The sequence below is a fragment of the Oncorhynchus tshawytscha genome, linkage group LG30 (genome assembly GCF_018296145.1).
Source record: "Oncorhynchus tshawytscha isolate Ot180627B linkage group LG30, Otsh_v2.0, whole genome shotgun sequence".
Taxonomy (NCBI): Eukaryota; Metazoa; Chordata; class Actinopteri; order Salmoniformes; family Salmonidae; genus Oncorhynchus; species Oncorhynchus tshawytscha.
The window spans coordinates 35150820-35176452 of NC_056458.1; the positions used below are offsets into that span (position 1 = coordinate 35150820).

The window sequence follows — 25633 nt, forward strand, 5'->3', positions numbered from 1 at the left end:
CCCTGTTCCCATAAAAGTACTGCACTATAAAGGGAATGGGGTACCATTTGGGATGCATACACTATGTTCATACAGTAGAGTAAAAGGTTTGGCTTTTTAATCTTACAATTACAACCACTTCCTGATGTATGTAGCACTAAATATATAATACACTGACCTATGGTCCCTGTGACTAATAGCGCATCTGGTCACCTCAGGTCCTTATTTGGTAGTTATTTCCACAGGTTTATACAGTGTCGACCAATCCTAGTGAAAGCCACTTAATTGGTTAGGGGTTAGGGTAGAGAGACCAATATTTTGGATTTCCCTTTATTAATGGGAAACATCAAGTAAACGGTGAGAATGAAAAGCAGCACACACGATCCACAACCAGTCATGCACTGGTCTATAATACAACCACTTATGAAGTACTTACATGCATAACAATTAGCATTTGCTTACAAACACATTAGGGCCAGATCATAAGCTGCATGCTTGTAAGCTGGTAATGATGATTAAAGACGCTTATGGAGAAGCATGATGACATGACATTAGTTATACATAATGTGATTCTTTATGGTGTTCACGAAAAATATTTGATGAATGGCTGCACAAAATGACCTAAAGCAGTGCTATGTCCATAGAAATGTACTCATATGGGTACACAATAGCTGGAGCCGCCAGTTCACCCATTATGGCATTTAAGTGAATGGGAAAGCTCTTCTAGGGTTCTAATTCTAATGGCTATGTACTGCACCAGGAAGAGTATGCCCTCTCAAATCCTCCCCAACCATGATCACATTCAGAGGTTAACGGAGATTCCTTGTCTCTCAATACCAGCCACCAGCTGAAAGAACAACATCCAATGGCCGCTAGTGCCAGCGAGCCATGTAGCCGGCCCAATCGCCCTACATTGCCCTTGTTTCTGGCACTAATCTGGGTTCCCGCGGGGGCATACTGCTTTTGTCCCCTCCTGTCCAAAAAGGATGCATATCCTGCTACAGCCCTCTTCCTTTTACATAATCCCCACTCCTCCTCTCCTCACAATTTCCCTCCCTCTCTCTCGCTCTCTCTCTCTCGCTAATCCCTGCCCAGAGTCCACATGGCCAAATGATCCTTTATGGAGGAGAAATAAACCAGGGATTTAGCCCGGGAAAAGGATTAGCACTTCCTGTCGGCACATGGACCGGAACAGATGCACCCGCCCACACATGCATGCACATACACACATGCATACATATGCACATACACACATGCATACATATGCACGCGCAGTCACACTCCCTTGCATACATATACACATACACACATGCATACATATGCACGCGTAGTCACACTCCCTTGCGCATAAAAAGCTGAAGCTGGCTAGCTTCAGAAAACCCTGAATAGATCTAGCTTCAATCTTCGTATACCCCTTTGGACTGTGAGATACAAAAATTACCGGAGCCTGCTTCTTCCACCTAATTTACAACACTACTCTATGAGGATATAACGCACTTATCACTCTTACACTGTGTGTTTCATTACATATTTATTGACATTGGCCAATACCAATAATAATAATAATAATAATAATAATTATTATTATTATTATTATTATTATTATTATTATTATTATTATTATTAGATTTCAATGTCTATGACTGCCATGTGGGTATAAAATAAAACAAAAACACTTGGATAGAGGAGTTTGCATGTCACCAAGCCATTTCTATATTGTCAGCTAACAGTTGTTTCCTTGGTGCAAAAAACGAGTTTGCATTTATGATAATGGTGGCAACCCATTGATACTCACTCATGCTGACTATGTTTGGGCTTATCAGGGACCAGGCGAAACCAGCCCTCCTCCTGGTGGGCTGACTGCAATCTGTGGATGTTGAACAAAACCTGAAGAGGAGAATAAACATCAACACATTTGATTAGAATACATTGTAAACTAATTGTATTCAATGTATATGGAGAGTAATGTTTATCATGTTGTGATCCTGTGTGTCTAAATCTAACATCTACAGAACATGGCCCAGAGTAAGAGTGCTGATCTAAGGTCAGGTCCCCCCCCTGCCTAACAGGATAAACTCAGCACTGCTACTCTCAGACTCAATTTTTTTAATATGGACATAACCAGGGTTCCAATGATCCATTCAACATTCATATTTAAAACACTTGTGGGAGGTGCCCACATATTTTTCACTTTTCAGCTGTGAATGACCGGGCTTCAAACCCCAGGTGTCCTGCACAACATAATACCATTCCTTACAAAATATGCCTACCGAGTTAAAGCCTAGGTATTAGCTTAGGGAAATGACTAAGAGCTGACGACTTGCGTTAAGGTTACACGACCAAACCACCTACATTAAAAAGTAAGTGCTTCACACCACTGTATTTCAGACTTGGTACTAGGGCTACAAAATTCCAGTAACATTCCAAATGTTATCCTGCTTATTCCTTTCTGATTCCGGGAATCTTCCAACCGGGATTTCTGGGAAACCTGGGAAAGTTACCTCAACAGGACTTCTCACCTTTCCCAGGAAGTCATTCTTGCTGACCAGGTCCCAATCCCACACCTCAACACTCAGAGGGGTGTCCAGGGGTGCATCGTCCAGCTCAAACTCAAAGCTCTCGTTCCAGCGCGGATAACAGGACTTCTTGATCACCTGAAACCGCAGATTCCTATATTCAATTCCCAAGTCAAAAGGGCTGTTTCAAAACATTTTTCCAATGACTGTATTAAATATCTTAATGTAAGGACCTGGGTGTGGGCAGGTCTTTGGCTTACCGCACTTTCGTGGGTTTTGCAGTTGTATCGTACTCTGACAAAAGGGTCCGACGCTCCATTGCGATCCTTTTTTGCAAGGTCTCTGAAGCACAAACCCACACAAAAAGGAAAGTTGAGCATTTTACAGATTAGTTGACATTGAAGCACATTGTATCTCCACCAGATCTGGGTAACTTAAAACAGTATGTCTTCTTTCAAGCACATCAGAAGGAGTTTGATTAAGTTCTCTCCGGTGCAATGGGATCAAAGGAATAGTCCCAAAAGTGAAAACCCGCACACCAGGCAAGCAAAATCAAGCGCACCTAATAAGAAAAACAATGTTATATTTTAACCCATAACCACAAGTCTAGTCTCAATCACAAACAAATGCCCTCCCACGCACCATTTGAGATGAGGTCAGTATGAGATCATTGGGGTGAGCTCAGAGAAAGTAATCAACACGCATCGTAGAGGAGAGTCAGCCGGGCGTATGTCTGTGTGAATCCAGCTGCTCTGGCAGATGGGCTGAAATACCCACAGCACAGACGACACCCCAGGTATTTATGAAGAATGAGTTCACGGAGTTTGGAAGCTGTGTGCCCAGTGCACGTAATGCTCAAACCTGTGAACAATACATAGATGGAACTGTATGTTTGTAGTAGCCTAAACCAGACAGCTTGATAAATCAATGTTTACAGCGCAAACTCAAAATAAAACATTTTTAAAAAGGCCCAGTGCAGTCAAAAATGTGATTTATCCATTTTATATACACTGCTCAAAACAATAAAAGGTAACACTTAAACACAATGTAACTCCAAGTCAATCACACTTCTGTGAAATCAAACTGTCCACTTAGGAAGCAACACTGATTGACAATACATTTCACATGCGGTTGTGCAAATGGAATAGACAACAGGTGGAAATTATAGGCAACTAGCAAGACAACCCCAATAAAGGAGTGGTTCTGCAGGTGGTGACCACAGACATCTTCTCAGTTCCTATGCTTCGATGTTTTGGTCACTTTTGAATGCTGGCGGTGCTTTCACTCTAGTGGTAGCATGAGATGGAGTCTTACAACCCACACAAGTGGCTCAGGTAGTGCAGCTCATCCAGGATGGCACAACAATGCGAGCTGTGGCAAGAAGGTTTGCTGTGTCTATCAGCGTAGTGTCCAGAGCATGGAGGCGCTACCAGGAGACAGGCCAGTACATCAGCAGACGTGGAGGAGGCCGTAGGAGGGCAACAACCCAGCAGCAGGACCGCTACCTCCGCCTTTGTGCAAGGAGGAGCAGGAGGAGCACTGCCAGAGCCCTGCAAAATTACCTCCAGCAGGCCACAAATGTGCATGTGTCTGCTCAAACGGTCAGAAACAGACTCCATGAGGGTGGTATGAGGGCCCGACGTCCACAGGTGTGGGTTGCCACAGGTGTGGCATTTGTTGGCAAATTCGCCACTGGCACCCTGTGCTCTTCCGCCTTTGTGCACAGCCCAGAGCCCTGCAAAATTACCAGGATGTTGTGTCTGCATTTGCCAGAGAACACCAAGATTTTGGCAAGAACACCAAGATTGGCAAATTCGCCACTGGCACCCTGTGCTCTTCCGCCTTTGTGCAAGGAGGAGCAGGAGGAGCACTGCCAGAGCCCTGCAAAATTACCTCCAGCAGGCCACAAATGTGCATGTGTCTGCTCAAACGGTCAGAAACAGACTCCATGAGGGTGGTATGAGGGCCCGACGTCCACAGGTGTGGGTTGTGCTTACAGCCCAACACCGTGCAGGATGTTTGGCATTTGCCAGAGAACACCAAGATTGGCAAATTCGCCACTGGCACCCTGTGCTCTTCACAGATGAAAGCAGGTTCACACTGAGCACGTGACAGACGTGACAGTCTGAAGACGCCGTGGGAACGTTCTGCTGCCTGCAACATCCTCCAGCATGACCGGTTTGGAGGTGGGTCAGTCATGGTGTGGGGTGGCATTTCTTTGGGGGTCCGCACAGCCCTCCATGTGCTCACCAGAGGTAGCCTGACTGCCATTAGGTACCGAGATGAGATCCTTAGACCCCTTGTGAGACCATATGCTGGTGTGGTTGGCCCTGGGTTCCTCCTAATGCAAGACAATGCTAGACCTCATGTGGCTGGAGTGTGTCAGCAGTTCCTGCAAGAAGAAGGCATTGATGCTATGGACTGGCCCGCCCATTCCCGAGACCTGAATCCAATTGAGAACATCATGTCTCGCTCCATCCACCAACGCCACATTGCACCACAGACTGTCCAGGAGTTGGCAGATGCTTTAGTCCAGGTCTGGGAGGAGATCCCTTAGGAGACCATCCTCCACCTCATCAGGAGCATGCCCAGGCATTGTAGGGAGGTCATACAGGCACGTGGAGGCCACACACACTACTGAGCCTCATTTTGACTTGTTTTAAGGACATTACATCAAAATTGGATCAGCCTGTAGTGTGGTTTTCTACTTTAATTTTGAGTGACTCCAAATACAGACCTCCATGGGTTGATAAATTTGATTTCCATTGATAATTTGTGTGATTTTGTTGTCAGCACATTCAACTATGTAAAGAAAAAAGTGTTTAATAAGAATATTTAATTAATTCAATCTAGGATGTTATTTAAGTGTTCCCTTTATTTTTTTGAGCAGTGTACTATACAGTGCATACAGAAAGTCTACACCCCCTTGAACTTTTTTCACATTTTGTTGTGTTACAAAGTGGGGTTTAAATAGATTTTTTATTTAATATATATATATATTATATATATATATATATATATATATACACACATAACTAAAATATAGGTCATTGCATAAACACTTACACCTTTTGTATTGGCAAGTCTAAATTAGTTCAAAAGTAACATCACTGTGTGAAATAATAGGGGTTGACATGATTTTTGAATGACTACCGCTTTCTCTGTCCACCATACACCAATTACTACCCCTTTCTCTGTCCACCATGACATCTGTAAGGTCCCTCAGTCAAGTATTGAATTTCAAGCACAGATTCAACTAAAGACCAGGGAGCTTTTCAAAAGCCTCAAAGAATGGCAGTGGTTGGTAGATGGGTAACAACAACAAACCAGACATTGCATACATCTTTAAGCATGGCCAAGTTCATAATTATGCTGTGGATGATGCACTCGTCCTTCTGAACTAAGCTGCAGGACAGGAATGAAACTGCTTAGGGATGTCAACATGAGGCCACTGGTGATTTTAAGACACCTTCAGAGTTCAATGGCTGAGATGGAGAAAAAAAAACAAGGATGGAGCAATATTGTAGTGACTCCACAATAATGACCTAAATGACAGCGTGAAATGAAGAATACAAATATACAGAATAAAAAGTGTTAAACCCTGAATTAAAAATGTATTAAATTGAGATTTTTTGGATCACTGGCCTACTTGCCCACAATAACCCATAATGACAAAGTGGAATTGTGTTTTCAATTTTTTTTTTACAGATGAATTAAGAATGAAAAGCTGAAATGTCTTGAGTCAATAAGTATTCAACTGTTATAGAAAGCCTAAATAAGTTCAGGAGTAAAAATGTGCTTAACAAGTCACATAATAAGTTTCATGGACTCACTCACTGCGCAATAATTGTTTTCAATGACTACCTCATCTCTGTACCCCACACATACAATTATCTGTAATGTCCCTCAGTCGAGCAGCAAATTTCAAACACAGATTCAACCACAAAGACCAGGGAGGGTTCCCAATGCCTCGCAAAGAAGGCCACCTATTGGTAGACAGGTTAAAAAGCAGACATTGAATATCCCTTTTAGCATGGTGAAGTTATTTCACTTTGGATGGTGCATCAATACACACAGTCACTACAAAGATACAGGCATCCTTCCTAACTCAGTTGTCGGAGAGGAAGGAAACCGCTCAGGGATTTCACTATGAGGCCAATGGTGACTTTAAAACAGTTACAGAATTTAATGGTTGTGATCGAAGAGAAATTAGGATATATAAACATAGTTACTCCACAATACTAACCTAATTGACAGAGTGAAAAGGGAGCCTGCACAGAAGGAAAATATTCCAAAACATGCATCCTGTTTGCAATAAAGCAATAAACAAAAAAATTGGCAAAGCAATTCACTTTCTGTCCTGAATAGAAAGTGTTTTGTTTGGGGTAAATCCAATATGTTACTGAGTACCACGCTGCATAATTTCAAGCATAGTGGCGGCTGTATCATGTTATGGGTATGTCTGTAATCGTTAATGACTGGGAAGTTTCTCAGGATAAAAAAATAAACAAAATGGAGTTAAGCACAGGCAAAATCCTAGAGGAAACCTGGTTCAGTCTGCTTTCCACCAGACACTGGGAGATTAATTCACCTTTCAGCAGGGCAATAACCTAAAAAACATGGGCAAATCTACACTGGAGTTACTAACCAAGAAGACAGTGACTATTCCTGAGTGGCCGAGTTACAGTTTTGACTTAAATCTAATTGAAAATCTATGGCAATACCTGAAAATGGTTGTCTAGCAATGATCAACAACCAATTTGACAAAGCTTGAAGAATTTTGAAAATCATTTTTAAAAAGTGGGCAAATGTTGCACAATCCAGGTGTGGAAAGCTCTTCGATTTACACAAAGACTCATAGCTGTAGTCGCTGCCAAAGGTGATTCTACAAGTATTGACTCAGGTGTGAAAACTTATGTAAAGGAGATATCTGTATTTTCATTTTCAATAAATTAGCAAACATTTCTAAAAGCACGTTTTCACTTTGTCATTATGGGGTATAGTGTGTAGATGGGTGAGAAAAATGTTTACTTTAATTCAAGCTATAACAAAATGTGGAATAAGTACTTTCTGAAGGCACTGTATATTAGTGTTTTATTTTTTATTAATCTAGAAAAATAGTATTGTGTAGATAGTTGACAATGTTGACAATTAAATACATTTTAAATCACACTTTGTATCACAGTAAAATGTGAAGAAATCCAAGAGATGTTCTATAGGCACTGTATATTTCCACACTATGAGGTTGGAATAATACTGTGAAAATTATGATTATTTTCTTTTAGTGTAAGAGCATGTTTTGTTGGGATGGAGTTTTGGCCTGCTTGGTGACATCACCAGGTGGAAAATTAGTTTATAGACCAATAAGAAGTTCCAAACCTCTCTGCTAGATTTCAGTTTTCCCCTCACCACTCGGACTGTCCTTGCTAAATTCTTGCTTGAGAAATTGCTATTTGTTAAGAAGCTGTTTGTTTTTAATGGTCAAACATAAAACAATCACAGTATCTAGTTTCCATCCAATGGTCGACAGATTTAAGCAAATTTTCAAAAATACACACATTTTTCCATCAATGGTGTTTCCACCAAATTGACTAGTTACAGATACAAATCAGTGAGGGATTACATACAGCACAAAATGTCATTTTTCGTTGAAGTTCTCATGTACCGAATAAAAATATAAAGTTTAATGTGTTTCCATTGCATTTAACTGTACCGATAGTTTTCACAAAAACTTGTGTTAAATAGCAAAAATAGAGTAAAAATAGTTTGTCCTCAGTTAAAACAGAGTTCCAAACTGCCACTGGAAGCAACGTCAGCACAATAACTTAGTCGGGAGATTCATGAAATGGATTTCCATGGCCGAGCTGCCGCACACAAGCCTAAGATCACCATATGCAATGCCAAGTGTCGGCTGGAGCGGTGTAAAGCTCGCCACCATTGGACTCTGGAGCAGTGAAAACACAATGACATTCTAGATGATTCTGTGCTTCCAACAGTTTGGGAAGGCCCTTTCCTGTTTCACCAAGACAATGCCCCATTGCAAAAAAGTGAGGTCCATACCAAAATGGTTTGTTGAGATCAGTGTGGAAGACATTTAATTTAACTAGGCAAGTCAGTACAGAACAAATTCTTATTTACAATGACGGCCTACACCGGCCAAACCCGGACGACACTGGGCCAAATTGTGCACCGCCCTATGGGATTCCCAATCACGGCCGATTGTGACACAGCCTGGCCTGCACAGAGCCCGGACCTCAAACCTCATCGACCACCTTTGGGATTCATTGGAATGTCGACTGCAAGCCAGGCCTAATCGCCCAACATCAATGCCCGACCTCACTAATGCGCTTGTGGCTGAAGGGAAGCAAGTCCCTGCAGCAATGTTTATCTAGTGGAAAGCCTTCACAAAAGAGTGGAGGCTGTTATAGCAGCAAAAGGGGGATCAACTCCATATTTAATGCCTGCGATTTTGGATTGCGATGTTTGACGAGCAGGTGTGCACATAATTTTGATCATCTACTGTATATAACATCCAAAACATCTGTGAATTATTCATAAACAATTGGTATACATAGAGAAGTGTTAAAAACATTTTTTAAATGTATACAGTGATGGTAGACCCCACCTCATCCACTACCAATGAGCAGCACTGGCCTTGTGTGATGTAGTTGCTGTACAAAGCGATGCCGTCAGCGTATATAGAGTAAAACCTGAGAAGTAGGTCCACCCTAGATCCCACAGGTAATTTGTCACCTAGGTAATGAATGTGTATGTACTAAGACATTTAGTAGGCAATTGTATCCAACTTCCTGTAGTAGATGCATACATTTTGGTATGGATGGCCACAGCGAGAATTAAACCCACAATCCTGGATTTGTAAGCGCTATGCCCCAACAAATGAGCCATACAGGACTAGCCCAACATCCATGTCTTACCTGGCCTCCAGTACTTGGCAGCGCAGTATTCTGGGGATGTCCCCTAACACTGATATCTGGAGGTGAATCTCCCCTTGCACCTCCTCATCTGGGTCAATCTCAGTTAGGTTCACCCAGCCGTCCAGCCCTTCAACACACAGGAAAGTTAGTGTGGAGACACGTGAGATATATGGTCCTATAGCAAATGCACTTTACACGCTCATAACCAAAGGTTAAATAAAAAATAGAGAGAGAAGAAAACATGCTCATAAAAACACTTTCCTGTTTGGGATGGCTTGTGTATTGCTCTGATGAGATAAGGTAATTCATGGAGGGGAATACAGTATGTTGTACACACACACGCTGTGAATAAATCCCACCAATAACATCCTTTCTCTGTGTCTCAGGCTTTTGGAGGCTTAATGTAAAAGACCTAATGCCTGTGATGCATTCGCTTCTGCGCGAGTAGATCGTCTACCCGGTTTAAACCTGCATTCCACAGCCTCCGAACTGGAACAGATCTACATGCACTGCAATTTGGACTCCAATATAGTTGTACTCTGAATTAATATCAGACCTGGAAAACCTCTGGATAATACCAATGACTAAGGATAATAACAGATTTAGTCAACCAAGCACAAGCAATAAATTGACGACTTATCGGGAAATAAACCACAGGCAATAAGTTCCTTGATTAAAAGGAAAACATTAGGACAGCCTCAGTCTCACTAAATCTGTTATTATCCTTAGAGTCATTGGTATTATCCAGAGGTTTTCCAGGTCTGACATTTCAGAGTACAGTAACTATTTAACATTTATTTCTTACATACAACTCATGTATTTGGTCAGAATTCAGCTCATCATAAAGTTAATGCATAAAATACAGAAGCTGAATGAAAACCAGTGAATTGACTCTTCAAACCTCTAGATAATTTCCAACTACATTCCAGTAGGCCCATTTCTTCCAGCTTCCCAATGATTTATGAATTGTCCTATCAAGTCTGCAAGATTTCCCAGAATCGTTCTGCGTTTACCCTTGAAAGAAGTGCTTTTTCTCCTGATTGATATTCCAGAGTATGTCTCTAGTCAAGCAACATTATTCTTTATTGCCGGCTGAGTGTGGGACAAAAATAAATCTGGCTACAACCACAGACGTTTCCACAAAGCAGGACGGAAAAAAAGCTTTGAGGCTTTTTTTATTAGGCTGTCTTGTTTCTAATGCAGACACAGATCATTGGTTCAGCGGACTGTGCGTGGGTTACAAACAGTCTGATCATTGGTTCAGCGGACTGTGCATGGGTTACAAAACAGATGGAACATTGGTCTGTGCTGATAGCTACTTGTGGCCATGGAGGCGATATGGGACCCTATTCCCTACATATTACACTATTTTTGTCAAGAGGTGCACAATATAGGGGAAAGGGTACCATTTGGGACAACCATGGAGGCCTTAAATATCAGACTGACAGCAGTAGTTTCATCGCCTTTATTTTGAGGGCTGTCTTGATTATCATTTATTTTTCAATCTCCATCTTAGAAGTCAAATTGCCATTGCACTGAAAATGTACAATTAACTATCTATTCCAGAACAAACAGTGAGAGGAGTAAGTTGTGTTGATGACAAAGGCTTTTCTCTGAACATTGTGAAATGTTGGCTGGCATTCAGCCAGGGAACAGAAACTGGAGGAAGCGAGACTCCTGTCTACAATGGGCACAACATTGATGAAGTCATTTCAGAAAAAGTGAACTGAAACAAGAGTCGGTCAGTTTCCATTTCGAGCACAGCATGAAAAGTAATGTCAGTAGTTTTAGAGTAGACAAATACACCAGTAACACTGAATAGTTCATGTACCGTCTCTGGCTCACTAGTCCCTTTATAGGGCACTACGTTTTATCAGAGCCATATGGACCCTGGTCAAAAGCAGTACACTATAAAGGGATTAGGGTGCCATTTGGGACAGAAACCATGTGAAGACCATTCTGAGGAAACGTCGCCGTCCTGTCTGTGGTATATGCTATCTCCACAAACATGTACAATGAGGGAAACTGAACTAAAAAAAAAAATAATTATATCAAATATGGATGAGTACGAGTTGACTTGACTTAAAACATTTTAAAATCAAATCACATTTTATAAAGCCCTTTTTACGTCAGCAGGGCTTTACAGATACCCAGCCTAAAACACCAAAGAGCAAGCAATGCAGAAGCAGTGGCTAGAAAAAGAAAAGAAAAAAAATCACCAGAAGACAGAAACCTAGGAAGAAACCCAGAGAGGAATTAGGCTCTGAGGGGTGGCCAGTCCTCTTTGCTCTGTACCAGGTTGAGATTTAAGAATATCAGTGGCCATAAAGGCCAGATAGTTTTTCCAAGACGTTCAAACGCACAAATGTTATTAGTATACACTTGACCAAACCTTGGTAGAGGCCAGTCGGCATCAGTGAAAGGTCTCATCCATGAAAGTGTTCAAACCGTGACTGGCAAATACACACACACTAGGGGTCTCTAACCTTTCAAGCCTTGACCTGCCTGCTTCAAAAGGGGATTCATTGCGCTCAGTCCTCTTTCCCACCCCCTTCCTCAGAGGTCCCTCTCCATACAGCCTGCTTCTCTCAAGGTTACTTCCACAGTAATCCCCCAGACACCTCAAGTGTGAGGCCCCTAGCAGAGAAGCACATTCCCACTGTCAAGCAGTAGAACATGGTCTGACATCACACAAAACGGATCTATTTTTGTGACGGTTTTCAAACTGGAATGATTCTCATTTAATTATGTCTTCAGAAAAAAAAGTAACATGTTGAAGGCTCTGATGGTGTAGCAGATAAAAGGGTGAGGCGTGATGACTGTTCATCTCCTTTAATGTTTGGCCTACCGTTTAAACAAGGACCAATGAAGTCACTGTTCATCCCCTTTAATTTAAGCCTTGGTCTCTCCTTTAAAACTTCTCTGACCAACCAGGCGAAGCCTTTGTTTCCAAAGCAACGCATCTGCAATGGATTACAATGCGGAGACAAGAGGGTAGGAAGAGGGTAGGTAGCTTGCCCGACCCGTTATGTATAAGGACTTCCCTTAATCAAAACAATGAGAAAGCAATAGACCCCTGGACAAGTGCTCCATCTAGCCTTTGTGATTATGAATAAGAGATGTTCTTACACTGTTTGTAAATGATTACCAGTCCACAAAACTGAGATCCAAAGACACAGTATACAGGAAATGCAATATAAAGAAGCTATCATTTTTTGTTGTCTTGTAGTGTACGGTGTTTGGTAAAAATGTTTGATCGTAACGCAGACCACACCAAACTGGTACAGTGGGGAGAATAAGTATTTGATAACCTGACGATTTTGCAGGTTTTCCTACTTACAAAGCATGTAGAGGTCTGTAATTTTTATCATAGGTACACTTCAACCGTGAGAGACGGAATCTAAAACAAAAATCCAGAAAATCACATTGTATGATTTAAGTAATTCATTTGCATTTTATTGCATGATATAAATATTTGATCACCTACCAACCAGTAAGAATTCCGGCTCTCACAGACCTGTTAGTTTTTCTTTAAGAAGCCCACCTGTTCTCCACTCATTACCTGTATTAACTGCACCTGTTTGAACTCATTACCTGTATAAAAGACCTGTCCACACACTCACAGACTCCAACCTCTCCACAATGGCCAAGACCAGGGAGCTGTGTAAGGACATCAGGGATTGAATTGTAGACCTGCACAAGGCTGGGATGGGCTACAGGACAATAGGCAAGCAGCTTGGTGAGAAGGCAACAACTGTTGGCGCAATTATTAGAAAATGGAAGAAGTTCAAGATGACGGTCAATCACCCTCGGTCTGGGGCTCCATGCAAGATCTCACCTCGTGGGGCATCAATGATCATGAGGAAGGTGAGGATCAGCCCAGAACTACACGGCAGGACCTGGTCAATGACCTGAAGAGAGCTGGGACCACAGTCTCAAAGAAAACCATTAGTAACACACTACGCCGTCATGGATAAAAATCCTGCAGCGCACGCAAGGTCCCCCTGTTCAAGCCAGCGTATGTCCAGACCCGTCTGAAGTTTGCCAATGACCCTCTGGCTGATCCAGAGGAGGAATGGGAGAAGGTCATGTGGTCTGATGAGACAAAAATATAGCTTTTTGGTCTAAACTCCACTCACCATGTTTGGGGGAAGAAGAAGTAAGAACACCATCCCAACCGTGAAGAATGGAGGTGGAGACATCATTCTTTGGGGATACTTTTCTGCAAAGGGGACAGGACGACTGCACCGTATTGAGGGGAGGATGGATGGGGCCATGTATCTTGAGATCTTGGTCAACAACCTCCTTCCCTCAGTAAGAGCATTGAAGATGGGTTGTGGCTAGGTCTTCCAGCATTACAACGACCCGAAACACACAGCCAGGGCAACTAAGGAGTGGCTCCGTAAGAAGCATCTCAAGGTCCTGGAGTGGCCTAGCCAGTCTCCAGACCTGAACCCAATAGAACATCTTTGGAGGGAGCTGAAAGTCCGTATTGCCTAGCGACAGCCCCAAAACCTGAAGGATCTGGAGAAAGTCTGTATGGAGGAGTGGGCCAAAATCCCTGCTGCAGTGTGTGCAAACCTGGTCAAGAACTACAGGAAACGTATGATCTCTGTAATTGCAAACAAAGGTTTCTGTACCAAATATTAAGTTCTGCTTTTCTGATGTATCAAATACTTGTCATGCAATAAAATGCTAATTAATTACTTTAAAATCATACAATGTGATTTTCTGGATTTTTGTTTTAGATTCAGTCTCTCACAGTTGAAGTGTACGTATGATAAAAAATTAGACCTCTACATGCTTTGTAAGTAGGAAAACCTGCAAAATCGGCAGTGTATCAAATACTTGTTCTCCCCACTGTACATCATTGGCCTGTCTTGAGCATTCATGATGCCCTACAAAAATCCTGTATAAACAACATATCATTCATATTATAGGAAGTAATAAACCATTATACCAGTTGGCTTGCTACCATGTGAATATCAGAGTTGATCAATCAGCTCGTAATTATCTAGAAGTATCTTGGGAATTTAAACATGCTGCCACATCTTACAAATACACAATGCTCATTGGAGTTATTAGCTACACCTTTGGCAAGTTCCAGCCACCAAGACTAATGAGTGATCCCGCCCTCGTCTTCGTGAGTGCCAGAAAGTCACCATCATCCCTGCGTGGGAGAAAACTGAGTAAGACTACCCCCCACGACCAGCATCGGTGTCACAACCCTACTGTGAAGTGAAGTGTGACTCAGGCCTCTCACCCACATGTCACTCTCTTCACGAAGCTCAGAAGTCACCCCTGTGTTTTGCCCAGTGAGTCAGCCTGCCAACACCAAGGTAAGCCAGCAGGTAGAGACGATCAGACAATGGCTCAAAGCAGCGTTGGTGGGATAAGTGTTATTCTAACAATATGACCCATTAAAATCCAGTGGGCCTTTTCTCAGTGAAAAACCAGACTTATGAAACAAGTGAGTAAGACTTTGTTTAAAGCGCGCATTCAAGGAGTGTCCACTTGTGAACCTATGTGATTGTCATGTCCGTTATTTAGAAAACAAAAGTATGCTCTAGGGCTATGTGATGACTCACCACACCAGCGTCATGGCAACAGTGGAATGCGGGGATCCTTGAATCAATAGTCCAGATAATGACTAAGCACACAAGATTACTTTACTCCTGAACTCATCTGATCCCTTTTCCTCTTACAGGGTAGAGGGAATTCCTTTACTGGAAGGACGAGTTGAGACATACAATGTAGACCTTTTGACCAGTAGTGTAGAAGAATAGTGAAGACATCAAAACTATGAAATAACACATATGGAATCATGTAGTAACTTTAAAAAAGTGTTAAACAAATCAACACATATTTGAGGAATCTCATTTTTTAAATAGCCACCTTTTGCCTTGACAGCTTTGCACACTCTTGGCATTCTCTCAACCAGCTTCATGAGGTAGTCACCTGGATTGCATTTCAACTAAAAGGTGTGCCTTGTTAAAAGGTCATTTGTGGAATTTATTTCCTTCTTAATGCATTTGAGCCAATAAACCCCCCAAAAAAGGGTTAAAGAAATTGTGACAAGGTAGGGGTGGTATACAGAAGATAGCCCTATTTGGTTAAAGACCAAGTCCATATTATGGCAAGAACAGCACAAATAAGCAAAAGAAATGACAGTCCATTACTTTAAGACATGGTCAGTCAATACGGAACATTTCAAGAACTTTGAACGTTTCTTCAAGTGCAGTCGCAAAAACAATCAAGCGCTATGATGAAACTGGCTCTCAAGGGGACTGCCACAGGAATGGAAGACCCAGAGTTACCTCTGCTGCAGAGGATAAGTTCACTAGAGTTACCAGCCTCAGAAATACCAGCCTAAAAAAATGCTTCTTAGAGTTCAAGTAACGGACACATCTCAACATCAACTGTTCAGGAGACCACTGTCTTGTTTTGCACGCTTTGTACAAAATAATAAAATGCAGTACTACAGGATATTTCTTAACGTAGCTCTTTATTAGCTAGCTACAACATGCATGTTCACGTATCTCCAACCATGACCAACTGACCATGACCTAACCATCTGGGTGGTTTAACCAATCATTGCACAGTATGATACGGCGGTAAAATGCATCCAATAAAATTCAGTATGTTTACACATATGAATATTACATCTCCCTTCTTTTAAAACAAACAAAAAATGTTTACATATTCTAAGCGTTTCTTTTGAAAACATGCTCTGCAGTTTGAACTCAAGGTAAGTAACCATTTATATTGCATACTAGACCAACTGAATCAGACTCTGAACAATAACAACATACTGTTAATTTTCGAACAAGGGATTCTCAGCAACTCAGCTCTCACAGTAGAAATGACATCTTAACATTTCAAACAAATACAATACCAAAGCATTTAAAGTGAACTTTCAATAACAAGTTTACAGTCTGAAACTCTTCTCGGGCAGCGATCCGCCTACACCCTTTGACATTTCACAGGTCTAGGATAGCTCTGGGCTTGACCCCTCTCCCTGACCTTATGCGAAATGATGCTGAGCATGCTTGTGTGTCAGTCAACCGCTCTTGTTGTGTGCTGGTAAGTATGGTGTATGTTGTGCTGTGTGTGTGTGTAGTTCATCACACTCTTTCAGGGGAACAGTTCATCTCATCAGTGTGTTGTTCTTTTGTGTTCAGTAGGTGACGACGATTGCAACTGCTGGCTTCCAGAGGCCATTCTAACTGACTCTCCGTCGATCAGTGGTGGCAGTGGTCAAGCTGACCTGTCGTAGTATCGCTTTTGTTGTTGTTGTCTCTGTGCACGTTTTTCATGCATTTCCTTGTAGCTGACAACCTCAGGTTGCAGCTGATGGTTGGTGCTGGGAAGGATGGAGCGAAGTCTGCGGCTCATCAACAGCTGGGCTGGTGATTTGAAGTTGTCAACTGGAGTGTTGCGGTATTCAAGGAGACTGAGGTAGGGGTCTCTTGTCTGCTTTTGCTTGTCTGCTTTTGAGTGATTTAGCAATCTGCACAGATTTTTCAGCAAGGCCATTACTTTGAGGGTAATGTGGGCTTGTGATGACATGTGTGAACTCCCATGCTTTTGTGAAGGATTCAAACTCATTTGATTTGTAACAGGGCCCATTGTCAGATATTAAAGTCTCTACAATACCATGCCTGGCAAAGGATGCTTTCAGCTTGTGTATCACAGCTGCAGATGTGGTGCTGTGAAGCTTGTCGAGTTCAAAGTATCTGCTGTAGTAGTCCACTGTTACGATGTAGTCCTCGTTGATCCAGGTGAACAGATCAGTTGCCACGACCTGCTAGGGTCGGTCTGGGATACAGTGAGGTAACATTGGCTCTTTGGTGTTTGAGGGGCATCATTCAAGACAGGTGGCGCATTTCCCAACAATGTCCTCTATTTGTTTGCACATTCCAGGCCAAAACAAAATGTCCTGGGCTCTCTGTTTGCACTTTTCCATGCCCATGTGTCCAGCATGGATCTTTGACAAAATCTCTTCTCTGAGACTGGTAGGAATAATGATTTTCTCTCCTTTGAAAATGATTCCGTTGATCTGTGATAGTTCATCACAATGGTTCCAGAATTCTGAGATGCTCCGAGGGCATTTTCTCCTCTCCTCAGGCCATCCATCCTGTATGACTTTCCTCAGCTGTGCGAGTTGAGTCCTTTTCTGTTTCTGCTTGGATCTCCTTCAGTTGTGTGTCACTAACTGGTAAGTTGCTGTACACAGTGTGCACTGGCATGTCCATGCCTTCACTGAGGCTGCTGTCCCTGGAGAGTGTGTCTGCGACAGGGATGTCTTTGCCTGGATGGTGAGTGATTGTGAAGTCGTATTTCTGTAGCCTTGGCGGGGCTGCGGCTAGTGGTTTCCTCATAATTGACTCAAGGGGCTTGTGGTCGGATTTCACAATGACTTGTTGTCCATATACGTATTGATGGAAACATTTACATCCAAACAGAATGGGTAGAGCTCCTTTTCGATTTGAGCGTAGTTGATTTCACAGTCCGAGAGATTGGGAAGCGTAACCAATGGGCTTTCCTTCTGGCAGTAGCACTGCACCTAGTCCATACTTCGATGCGTCCACTTGGAGTCTGAGCTCTTTGTTGGGGTCATAGTAGGCAAGGATTGGTCCTGGTTCTCTCGTGATCAAGTCTTTCACATTCTGGGACGCAATGTCGTGTTGCTTGTCCCAGAGAAACTCACTGGACTGCTTTAGCAGTTGACGCAGGGGTGCATTAGCCAAGTTCGCACCCAGGCTCTCCAATGCTAAGTAGTTGACCATGCCCAGCACTGTTTCCAGCTCTGCACGGTTCTTTGGTGGCACCATTTCTTTTATGGCTAAGATCTTCTGTGGATCTGGCTTGATTCCAGTCGCTGTGAGAAGATGTCCGAAGTAGCTGACCTCTGTAGCGCCGACTGTGCTCTTCTCGGGGTTGAGCCGGACTCCTCTTTAGTTCGACCAAAGACAAGGATGTCGTCCACAATTGTCACAACTCCGTCGAGGCCTTCGTACACTTCATCGATCTTTCGCAGAAACTCGTCTAGGGCTGAGATAATCCCAAAAGGCAGGCGACGGAACCTGTAGCGTCCAAACGGTGTGTTGAATGTTGTGAGCTTAGATGACTCTTCTGTGAGCTTGATAGCCCAGTAGCCTGATCTAGCGTCCATGACACTGAAGTAGTGTGCTCCCGCTAGCTTGTGTGCGATGCCAACTAGCGTCGGTAAAGGATAATGGGGGCGTTTGATAGCCTTGTTCAAGTCTCTTGGGTCGAGGCATACCCGGAGCTTGCCTGTGCGTGGTTTCTCCACCACCACTAACGCGTTTACCCAGTCAGTCGGTTCTGTAATCTTGGTGACTATGTCAGATTTGGAGAGCATGGAGCACTCATTCTTCAGACGGGCACGGAGAGCAAGGGGAATATTTCTCAGTGGGTAGACCACAGGGGTTGCGTCTGGGTCAAGGTGAATGGTATATTCTCCTGGGAATAATCCTATTCCTGTAAAAACATCAGCAAACTCATCCAGTACATTTTGTCTCTACTGGTGCTGTCACTGATAAAACTAGCTTGATGAGGTCCATGTCTAAACATGCGTTAAGACCTAGCACTGCAGGTGCTCCAGTGTCAACAACATAAAAGTCCAACATCATGTCACTTTCCTTGTATTTGCATTTGAAAGTGCATGTGCCTTTTACTGGGAGCTGTTCACCACCATAACCAGTCAGTCTGCATGTAGTGGGCTGTAGCTCGCATTCAGATGTCAAGCTGCGGTACTTATTCAGAGGAATAATGTTTACTTGTGCAGCAGTGTCTAGTTTGAACTTTAGCTCTGTGCCTTGTGTTCCTATCTCAATATCAGCAAAGGCTTGCTCTGTCTCTGATATGACTTTTCTGTGTCAGTGAATCAATAAACAGTTCATCAGCATTTGACTTTTTGATTGACATTTCATCTTCACTCACTGTGTGTACTGTTTTTGCACAGTAAGCTCTGCACACATTGGCAAAGTGATTCCATTTTCCACATTTAGTACACTGTTTGCCTTTAGCTGGGCAATTTCCTTGTTCGCCATGCACTTTGTATCCACAATATCCACATGTTTAGGGGCGTTTTAAGAGTCAAACAGTGTACTAAATGTGGTAAATGGAATCACTTTGCAAAAGTGTGTAGAGCTTATCGTGGAAAAACAGTAGAGTGAAGATGAAATGTCTGGTGGATCTGGTGGAAATTTGTACTTTGGTCTGGATTCCAAATGGGAGATTATTGGTTCCAACTGCCATGTCTTTGTGAGAAGCAGTGTGGGGGAACGATGATCTCCACATGTGTATTTCCCACCGTAAAGCATGGAGGAGGTGGTGTTATTGTGTGGGGGTGATTTGCTGGTGACACTGTCTGGGATTTATTTAGAATTCAAGGCACACTTAACCAGCATGGCTACCACAGCATTCTGCAGCGATACACCATCCCATCTGGCTTGGGCCTAGTGGGACTAACAGACTAACATAGGACAATGACCCAACACACTACCAGGCTGTGGAAGGGCTATTTTACCAAGAAGGAGAGTGATGGGTGCTGCATCAGATGACCTGGCCTCCACACTCCCCCCCAAAAAATTGAGATGGTTTGGGATGAGTCAGACCGCAGAGTGAAGGAAAAGCAGTCAACAAGTGCTCAGCATATGTGGGAACTCCTTCAATACTGTTGAAAAAGCATTTCAGGTGAAGCTGGTTGAAAGAATGCCAAGAGTGTGCAAAGTTGTCATCAAGACAAAGGGTGGCTATTTGAAATATATTTTGATTTAACACTTTTTGGGTTTCTACATGATTCCATGTGTTATTTCATAGTTTTGATGTCTTCACTATTATTCTACAATTTAGTGAGTGTTCTAAAACTTTTGACCGGTAGTGTACCGTAGTTCAACATGCTAAGATCAACTAGCTTACTCCAGTCTCCTCTGTCGTCATTTCTGAGAACATGGAAGTTGCTAAAACTCAAAGAAATTGGTCAGTGTTAGCGTAAAGGAAAGTGCACATGGCTAAATGATTGGACATGTTTTGGGCCAAAACACCGCTTTATATTGCCTCAGACCATGATTTGAGGAGAACACAGCCACAGCGAGGTCTCACCTTGTGGTTTGGCAGCCAAGGCTTCCTTATTGATCGATACCTTCCCGATGACGTCATCACGGCTGGAACGACACAAGGGCTACAGGTTAGGTAGATTCCACTGAACTTGCTCTTCAAGTTTGTACCACTGTCAATAATAAATTCATATGAGTCTGCAGTGTGTATGTTTACCACAATGCAGTCTAGCCGTCACAGGTTTTTCTTGCACAATAGTGTAGTTTTAGCAACTTCTCATGTCCAAAGGTCTTATGATAAGACAATGGGTCATTTGTATATGCTAGCTCAATCAGCTTCCTGGTTTTATACCGGCGCAGCCGTTTTTTGCACACCGCAGCTGATTGCAAACCCAGGGAGAAGAGGACGCTAAATACCCCTGAAATTTGTCGAGACAAATAAATTATAATAAAAAAATTGGTCTACAGTGCATTCGGAAAGTATTCAGACTGCTTGAATCATATCACATTTTGTTACCTTACAGCCTTGTTCTAAAATGTTCAATTGTTTTCCCCTCAAATCTACACACAATACCCCGTAATGACAAAGCAAAAACATGTTTAGACATTTTTGCAAATGTATATAAAAAAACAACAACTGAAATATCACTTTTACATAAGCATGCAGACCCTTTACTCAGTACTTTGTTGAAGCATCATTGGCAGCAATTAAAGCCTCACGTCTTCTTGGGTATGACACTACAAGCTTGACACACCTGTATTTTGAGAGTTTCTCCCTTCTTCTCTGCAGATCCTCAAGCTCTGTCAGGTTGGATGGGGAGCGTTGATGCACAGCTATTTTCAGGTCTCTCCAGAGATGTTCAATCGTGTTCAAGTCTGGGCTCTGGCTGGGCCACTTAAGGACATTCAGAGACTTGTCGCAAAGCCACTCCTGCATTGTCTGTGTGCTTAAGGTCATGTTCTTGTTGGAAGGTGAACTTTTACCCCAGCCTTTGCCCCAGAGGTCCTGGAGCAGGTTTTCATCTAGGATCTCTCTGTACTTGGCTCCGTTCATCTTTGTCTCGATCCTGGCTCCCAGTCCCTGCAGCTGAAATGGTGCCAGTTTCCTCCAGACATGACGCTTGGCATTCAGGCCAAAGAGTTCAATCTTGGTTTTATCAAACCAGATAACCTTGTTTCTCATGGTCAGAGTCCTTTAGATGCCTTTTGGCAAACTCCAAGCGAGCTGTCATGTGCCTTTAATGAGGAGTGGCTTCCATCTGGCCACTCTACCATAAAGGCCTGATTGGTAGAATGCTACAGAGATGGTTGTCTTCTGGAAGGTTCTCACATTTCCACAGAGGAACTCTGGAGCGCTGTCAGTGACCATTGGGTTCTTGGTCACCTCCCAGACCAATGCCCTTCTCCCCCGATTGCCCAGGCGTCCAGCTCTAGGAAGAGTCTTGGTGATTCCAAACTTTTTCCATTTAACAATGTTGGAGGCCACTGTGTTCTTGGGGACCTTCAACGCTACAATTTTTTTTTGGTATCCTTACCCAGATCTATGCTGACAAAATCATGTCTCAGGGCTCTACAGACAAATACTTCAACCTCATGGCTTGGTTTTTGCTCTGAAATGCACTGTAAACTGTGGGACCTTATATATAGACAGGTGTGTGTGCCTTCCAAATCAGTCAAATATACCACAGATGGACTCCAATCAAGTTATAGAGACATCAAGGATGATCAATGGAAACAGGATGCACCTGAGCTCCATTTAGAGTCTCATAGCAAAGGGTCTGAATACTTATGGAAAGAAAGGTTTCATTTTTTTTAAACAATACATTTGCAAACATTTCTAAAAACCTGATTTCACTTTGTCATTATGGGATATTGTGTGTAGGTTGATGAGGGGGGAAAAAAACAATTTAATCCATTTTAGAATCGGGCTGTAACGTAACAAAATGTGGGAAAAAAGGAAGGGGTCTGAATACTTTCCGAATACACTGCATGTTTCCACGTAGCAGATATGACATGGACACACCTAATCATTCAAGGGGTTCCCTTAATTTTTACTATTTTCTACATAGAATAATAGTGAAGACATCAAAACTATGAAATAACATGTAGTAACCAACAAAAACATCTTATTTTAGATACTTCAAAGTAGCCACCCTTTGCCTTGACAGCTTTGCACACTTTTGGCATTCTCTCAACCAGCTTCATGAAGAATGTTTTTCCAACGGTCTTCAAGGAGTTCCCACATATGCTGAGCACTTGTTGGCTGCTTTCCTTCACTCTGCGGTCCAAGTCATCCCAAACCATCTCAATTCGGTTGAAGTCAGATGTTTGTGGAGACCAGGTCATCTGATGCCGCACTCCATCATCACTCTTCTTCTTGGTCATATAGCCCTTGAGGTGTGTTGGGTCTTAAGTCCCACTAATCCCAAACCAGATGGGATGGCGTATTGCTGCAGAATGCTGTGGTAGCCATGCTGGTTAAGTGTGCCTTGAATTCTAAATAAATCACTGACAGTGTCACCAGCAAAGCACCCCCACACCATAACACCTCCTCCTCCATGCGTCACGTGGGAACCATACATGCGGAGATAATCATTCACCTATTATGGGTCTCACAAAGACATGGCGGTTGGAACCAAACATCTCAAATTTGTACTCAGGCCAAAGGACAGATTTCCACCGGTCTAATGTCCATTGCTCGTGTTTCTTGGCCCAAGCAAGTCTCTTCTTATTATTGGTGTCCTTTTGTAGTGGTTTCTTTGCAGCAATTCAACCATGAACGCCTGACTCACAAAGTCTCCTCTTAACAGTTGATGCTGAGGTGGGTCTGTTGCTTAAACTCTGAAGCATTTATTTGGGCTACAATTTCTGAGGTTGGTAAGTAATGAACTTATCCTCTGCAGCAGCGGTAACTCTGTCTTCTATTCCTGTGGCGGTCCTCATGGGAGCCAGTTTCATTCATAGCGCTAGATGGTTTTTGTAACTGCACTTCAAGAAACTTCAAATTTTCCAGATTGATTGACACTCATGTCTTAAAGTAATGATGAACTGTTGTTTCTCTTTGTTCATTTGAGCTGTTCTTTCCATATTAAGGACTTGTTTTTTTACCAAATAGGGCTATATTCTGTATACCACCTCTACCTTGTCACAACACAACTTATTGGCTCAAACATTTTAAGGAAAGTAATTCCACAAATTAACAAGGCACACCTGTTCACTGTAATGCATTCCAGGTGACTACCCCATGAACCTGGTTGAGAGAATGCCAAGAGTGTGCAAAGCTGTCATCAAGGCAAAGGGTGGCTACTTTGAAGAATCTCAAATATATTTAGATTTGTTAAACACTGTTTTGGTTACCACATGATTCCATGTGTTATTTCATAGTTTTGATGTCTTCACTATTATTCTACAATGTAGAAAATAGTAAAAAATAAAGAAATCCTAGAATGAGTAGGTGTTTCTAAACTTTTGACTGGTACTGTACCTCCTTGAAAAAAGCAGAAGACAACTTCTTCATGTAACTTATTCTTTAACCTTTTGGACTCATACCTGTATACTGGTTGAAACTGGTAGATTTTGACACTGATAAGCGGCTTTAAAATAACATTTTATAAAACAAAGTCAGAGTTCAAGCACTGCGCTTCACAGTTCTGCATGGGTTTTGATTGACAGCCGTTCTGAACTCCAGCACCGCACACGACAAGTTGCAGCCCCCATCTCTCCTGCTAATTGGGCAACTTATGCAAATGTTTTGTTGTCTGAGTGAGGGAAATGCTGTAAATTAAGAGGACTCAATGTATTTTGCAAGATCAAATGTCATACAAGCAAGCCAAACACCCAAGCACAATATTTTTAGATTAACAAATGTGGCAATAAGTATAGTAAAAATCAACAGCGTAATGGTTGTGTTCAGTATTGTGTCAGGTGAACTGTTGTGTCCTCAACCTGTCTAATAATGTTCCCATAATCTCAAAAACAGTTTTTCAATTTCCACCATGCTTATGCTTTTCATATTTCCTTTGTAAGAAACATTTCAATTTAGTCCTATCCATATAGACCAATTCCCATGAGTGTAAAGGGTTAATGTACTGTAGTGTTTTGAATTTAGTTTTTAAAAAAGGCCTTAAATATATTTGAATAGGGTCCATAATGGATATAATAAAAAAATTAAAATACAGTACGGCATAGGACTTGAAAGGATTGTTTACTATTGCTGTAGTAAAAACCTTGTGTGGCAATGATATAAAAGTTGACTTTGAGAAGATACAACCTCATTACCTCAGTGAGTCCTCATCCAGCACATGGAAGGAGATGGTATGGAAGGACGGGGGCAGGTGAACGTTATACTCCTCCCCCCAGAAGGGAGAGAGCGTCTTCCATATCGTAGCCGTCCTGGGAGAGATAGATAAGGTCATACTATTATCAACATTGAAAGGCATAGAGATAAGGTCATAAGACAACACCATAAAGGCATATTAATAACGTGATGCAGGCATAAATACACAATAATCTATACTAGTCCCCGTATTGATCTAGTAGCACATCTGAGTCATTCAGGAGCCCCGAATTTGAGTAACGATGTGTTTTCCAATGACAGAGATTTATCTTAGTTTGCGTCATTGACCAAACACAATAAACCTTGATTGTTTGTTGCTAATAGGTGTCCATCAAGTAATTTGACTGTCATACATTCTGCTGGCTAGCCAAGGATTTATATTCCTGCTAAATGTCTTAAAAAACAACAGGACCATCCAACATTAAGAATGGCTGAGGTATTCATTTATTTCCAAAGGAAAAGGCATTACATAAATCTTTAAAATAACTGTCCCGCGTTTCCAGATATCTATAACATATGACCCAGTAATGAATTACACTGAGTGAAATAGTTTTCCTTCCAAATTCCCCAAAAAATTGAATTAAGGGTTAGGGTTAGAATGTTAAAATCAGCTTTTCTGTTTTGGAATGGTGTGGGTATATACACCGGTCATTACAAATATTAACATGAGTATAACACTGATTGGCTAGCTCGGCCAAAGAACCAACATGACATGTTCTATGAGGAAAGAGAAAGCATTTTTTAATGATCCTTCCTTAACCCATAGGAAGTCCCACCCAGTTG

At 42.2% G+C, this 25633-nt stretch overlaps 1 protein-coding gene across 4 annotated transcripts in view; it reads right to left on the reverse strand.

Moving 5' to 3' along the window:
* Nucleotides 1-25633, reverse strand: part of rasa4 (RAS p21 protein activator 4) — an 80023-nt gene that overhangs the window by 37913 nt on the left and 16477 nt on the right. For all 4 annotated transcript variants that reach the window (XM_024393592.2, XM_042309330.1, XM_042309329.1 and 1 more), the window contains exons 3-8: nt 24793-24906; nt 20561-20622; nt 9431-9557; nt 2756-2837; nt 2499-2633; nt 1775-1866 (exon numbers count right to left, since the gene is read on the reverse strand). In XM_024393592.2, coding sequence (XP_024249360.2) covers nt 1775-1866; nt 2499-2633; nt 2756-2837; nt 9431-9557; nt 20561-20622; nt 24793-24906 — 612 coding nt within the window. The remainder of the gene's footprint in view (nt 1-1774; nt 1867-2498; nt 2634-2755; nt 2838-9430; nt 9558-20560; nt 20623-24792; nt 24907-25633) is intronic.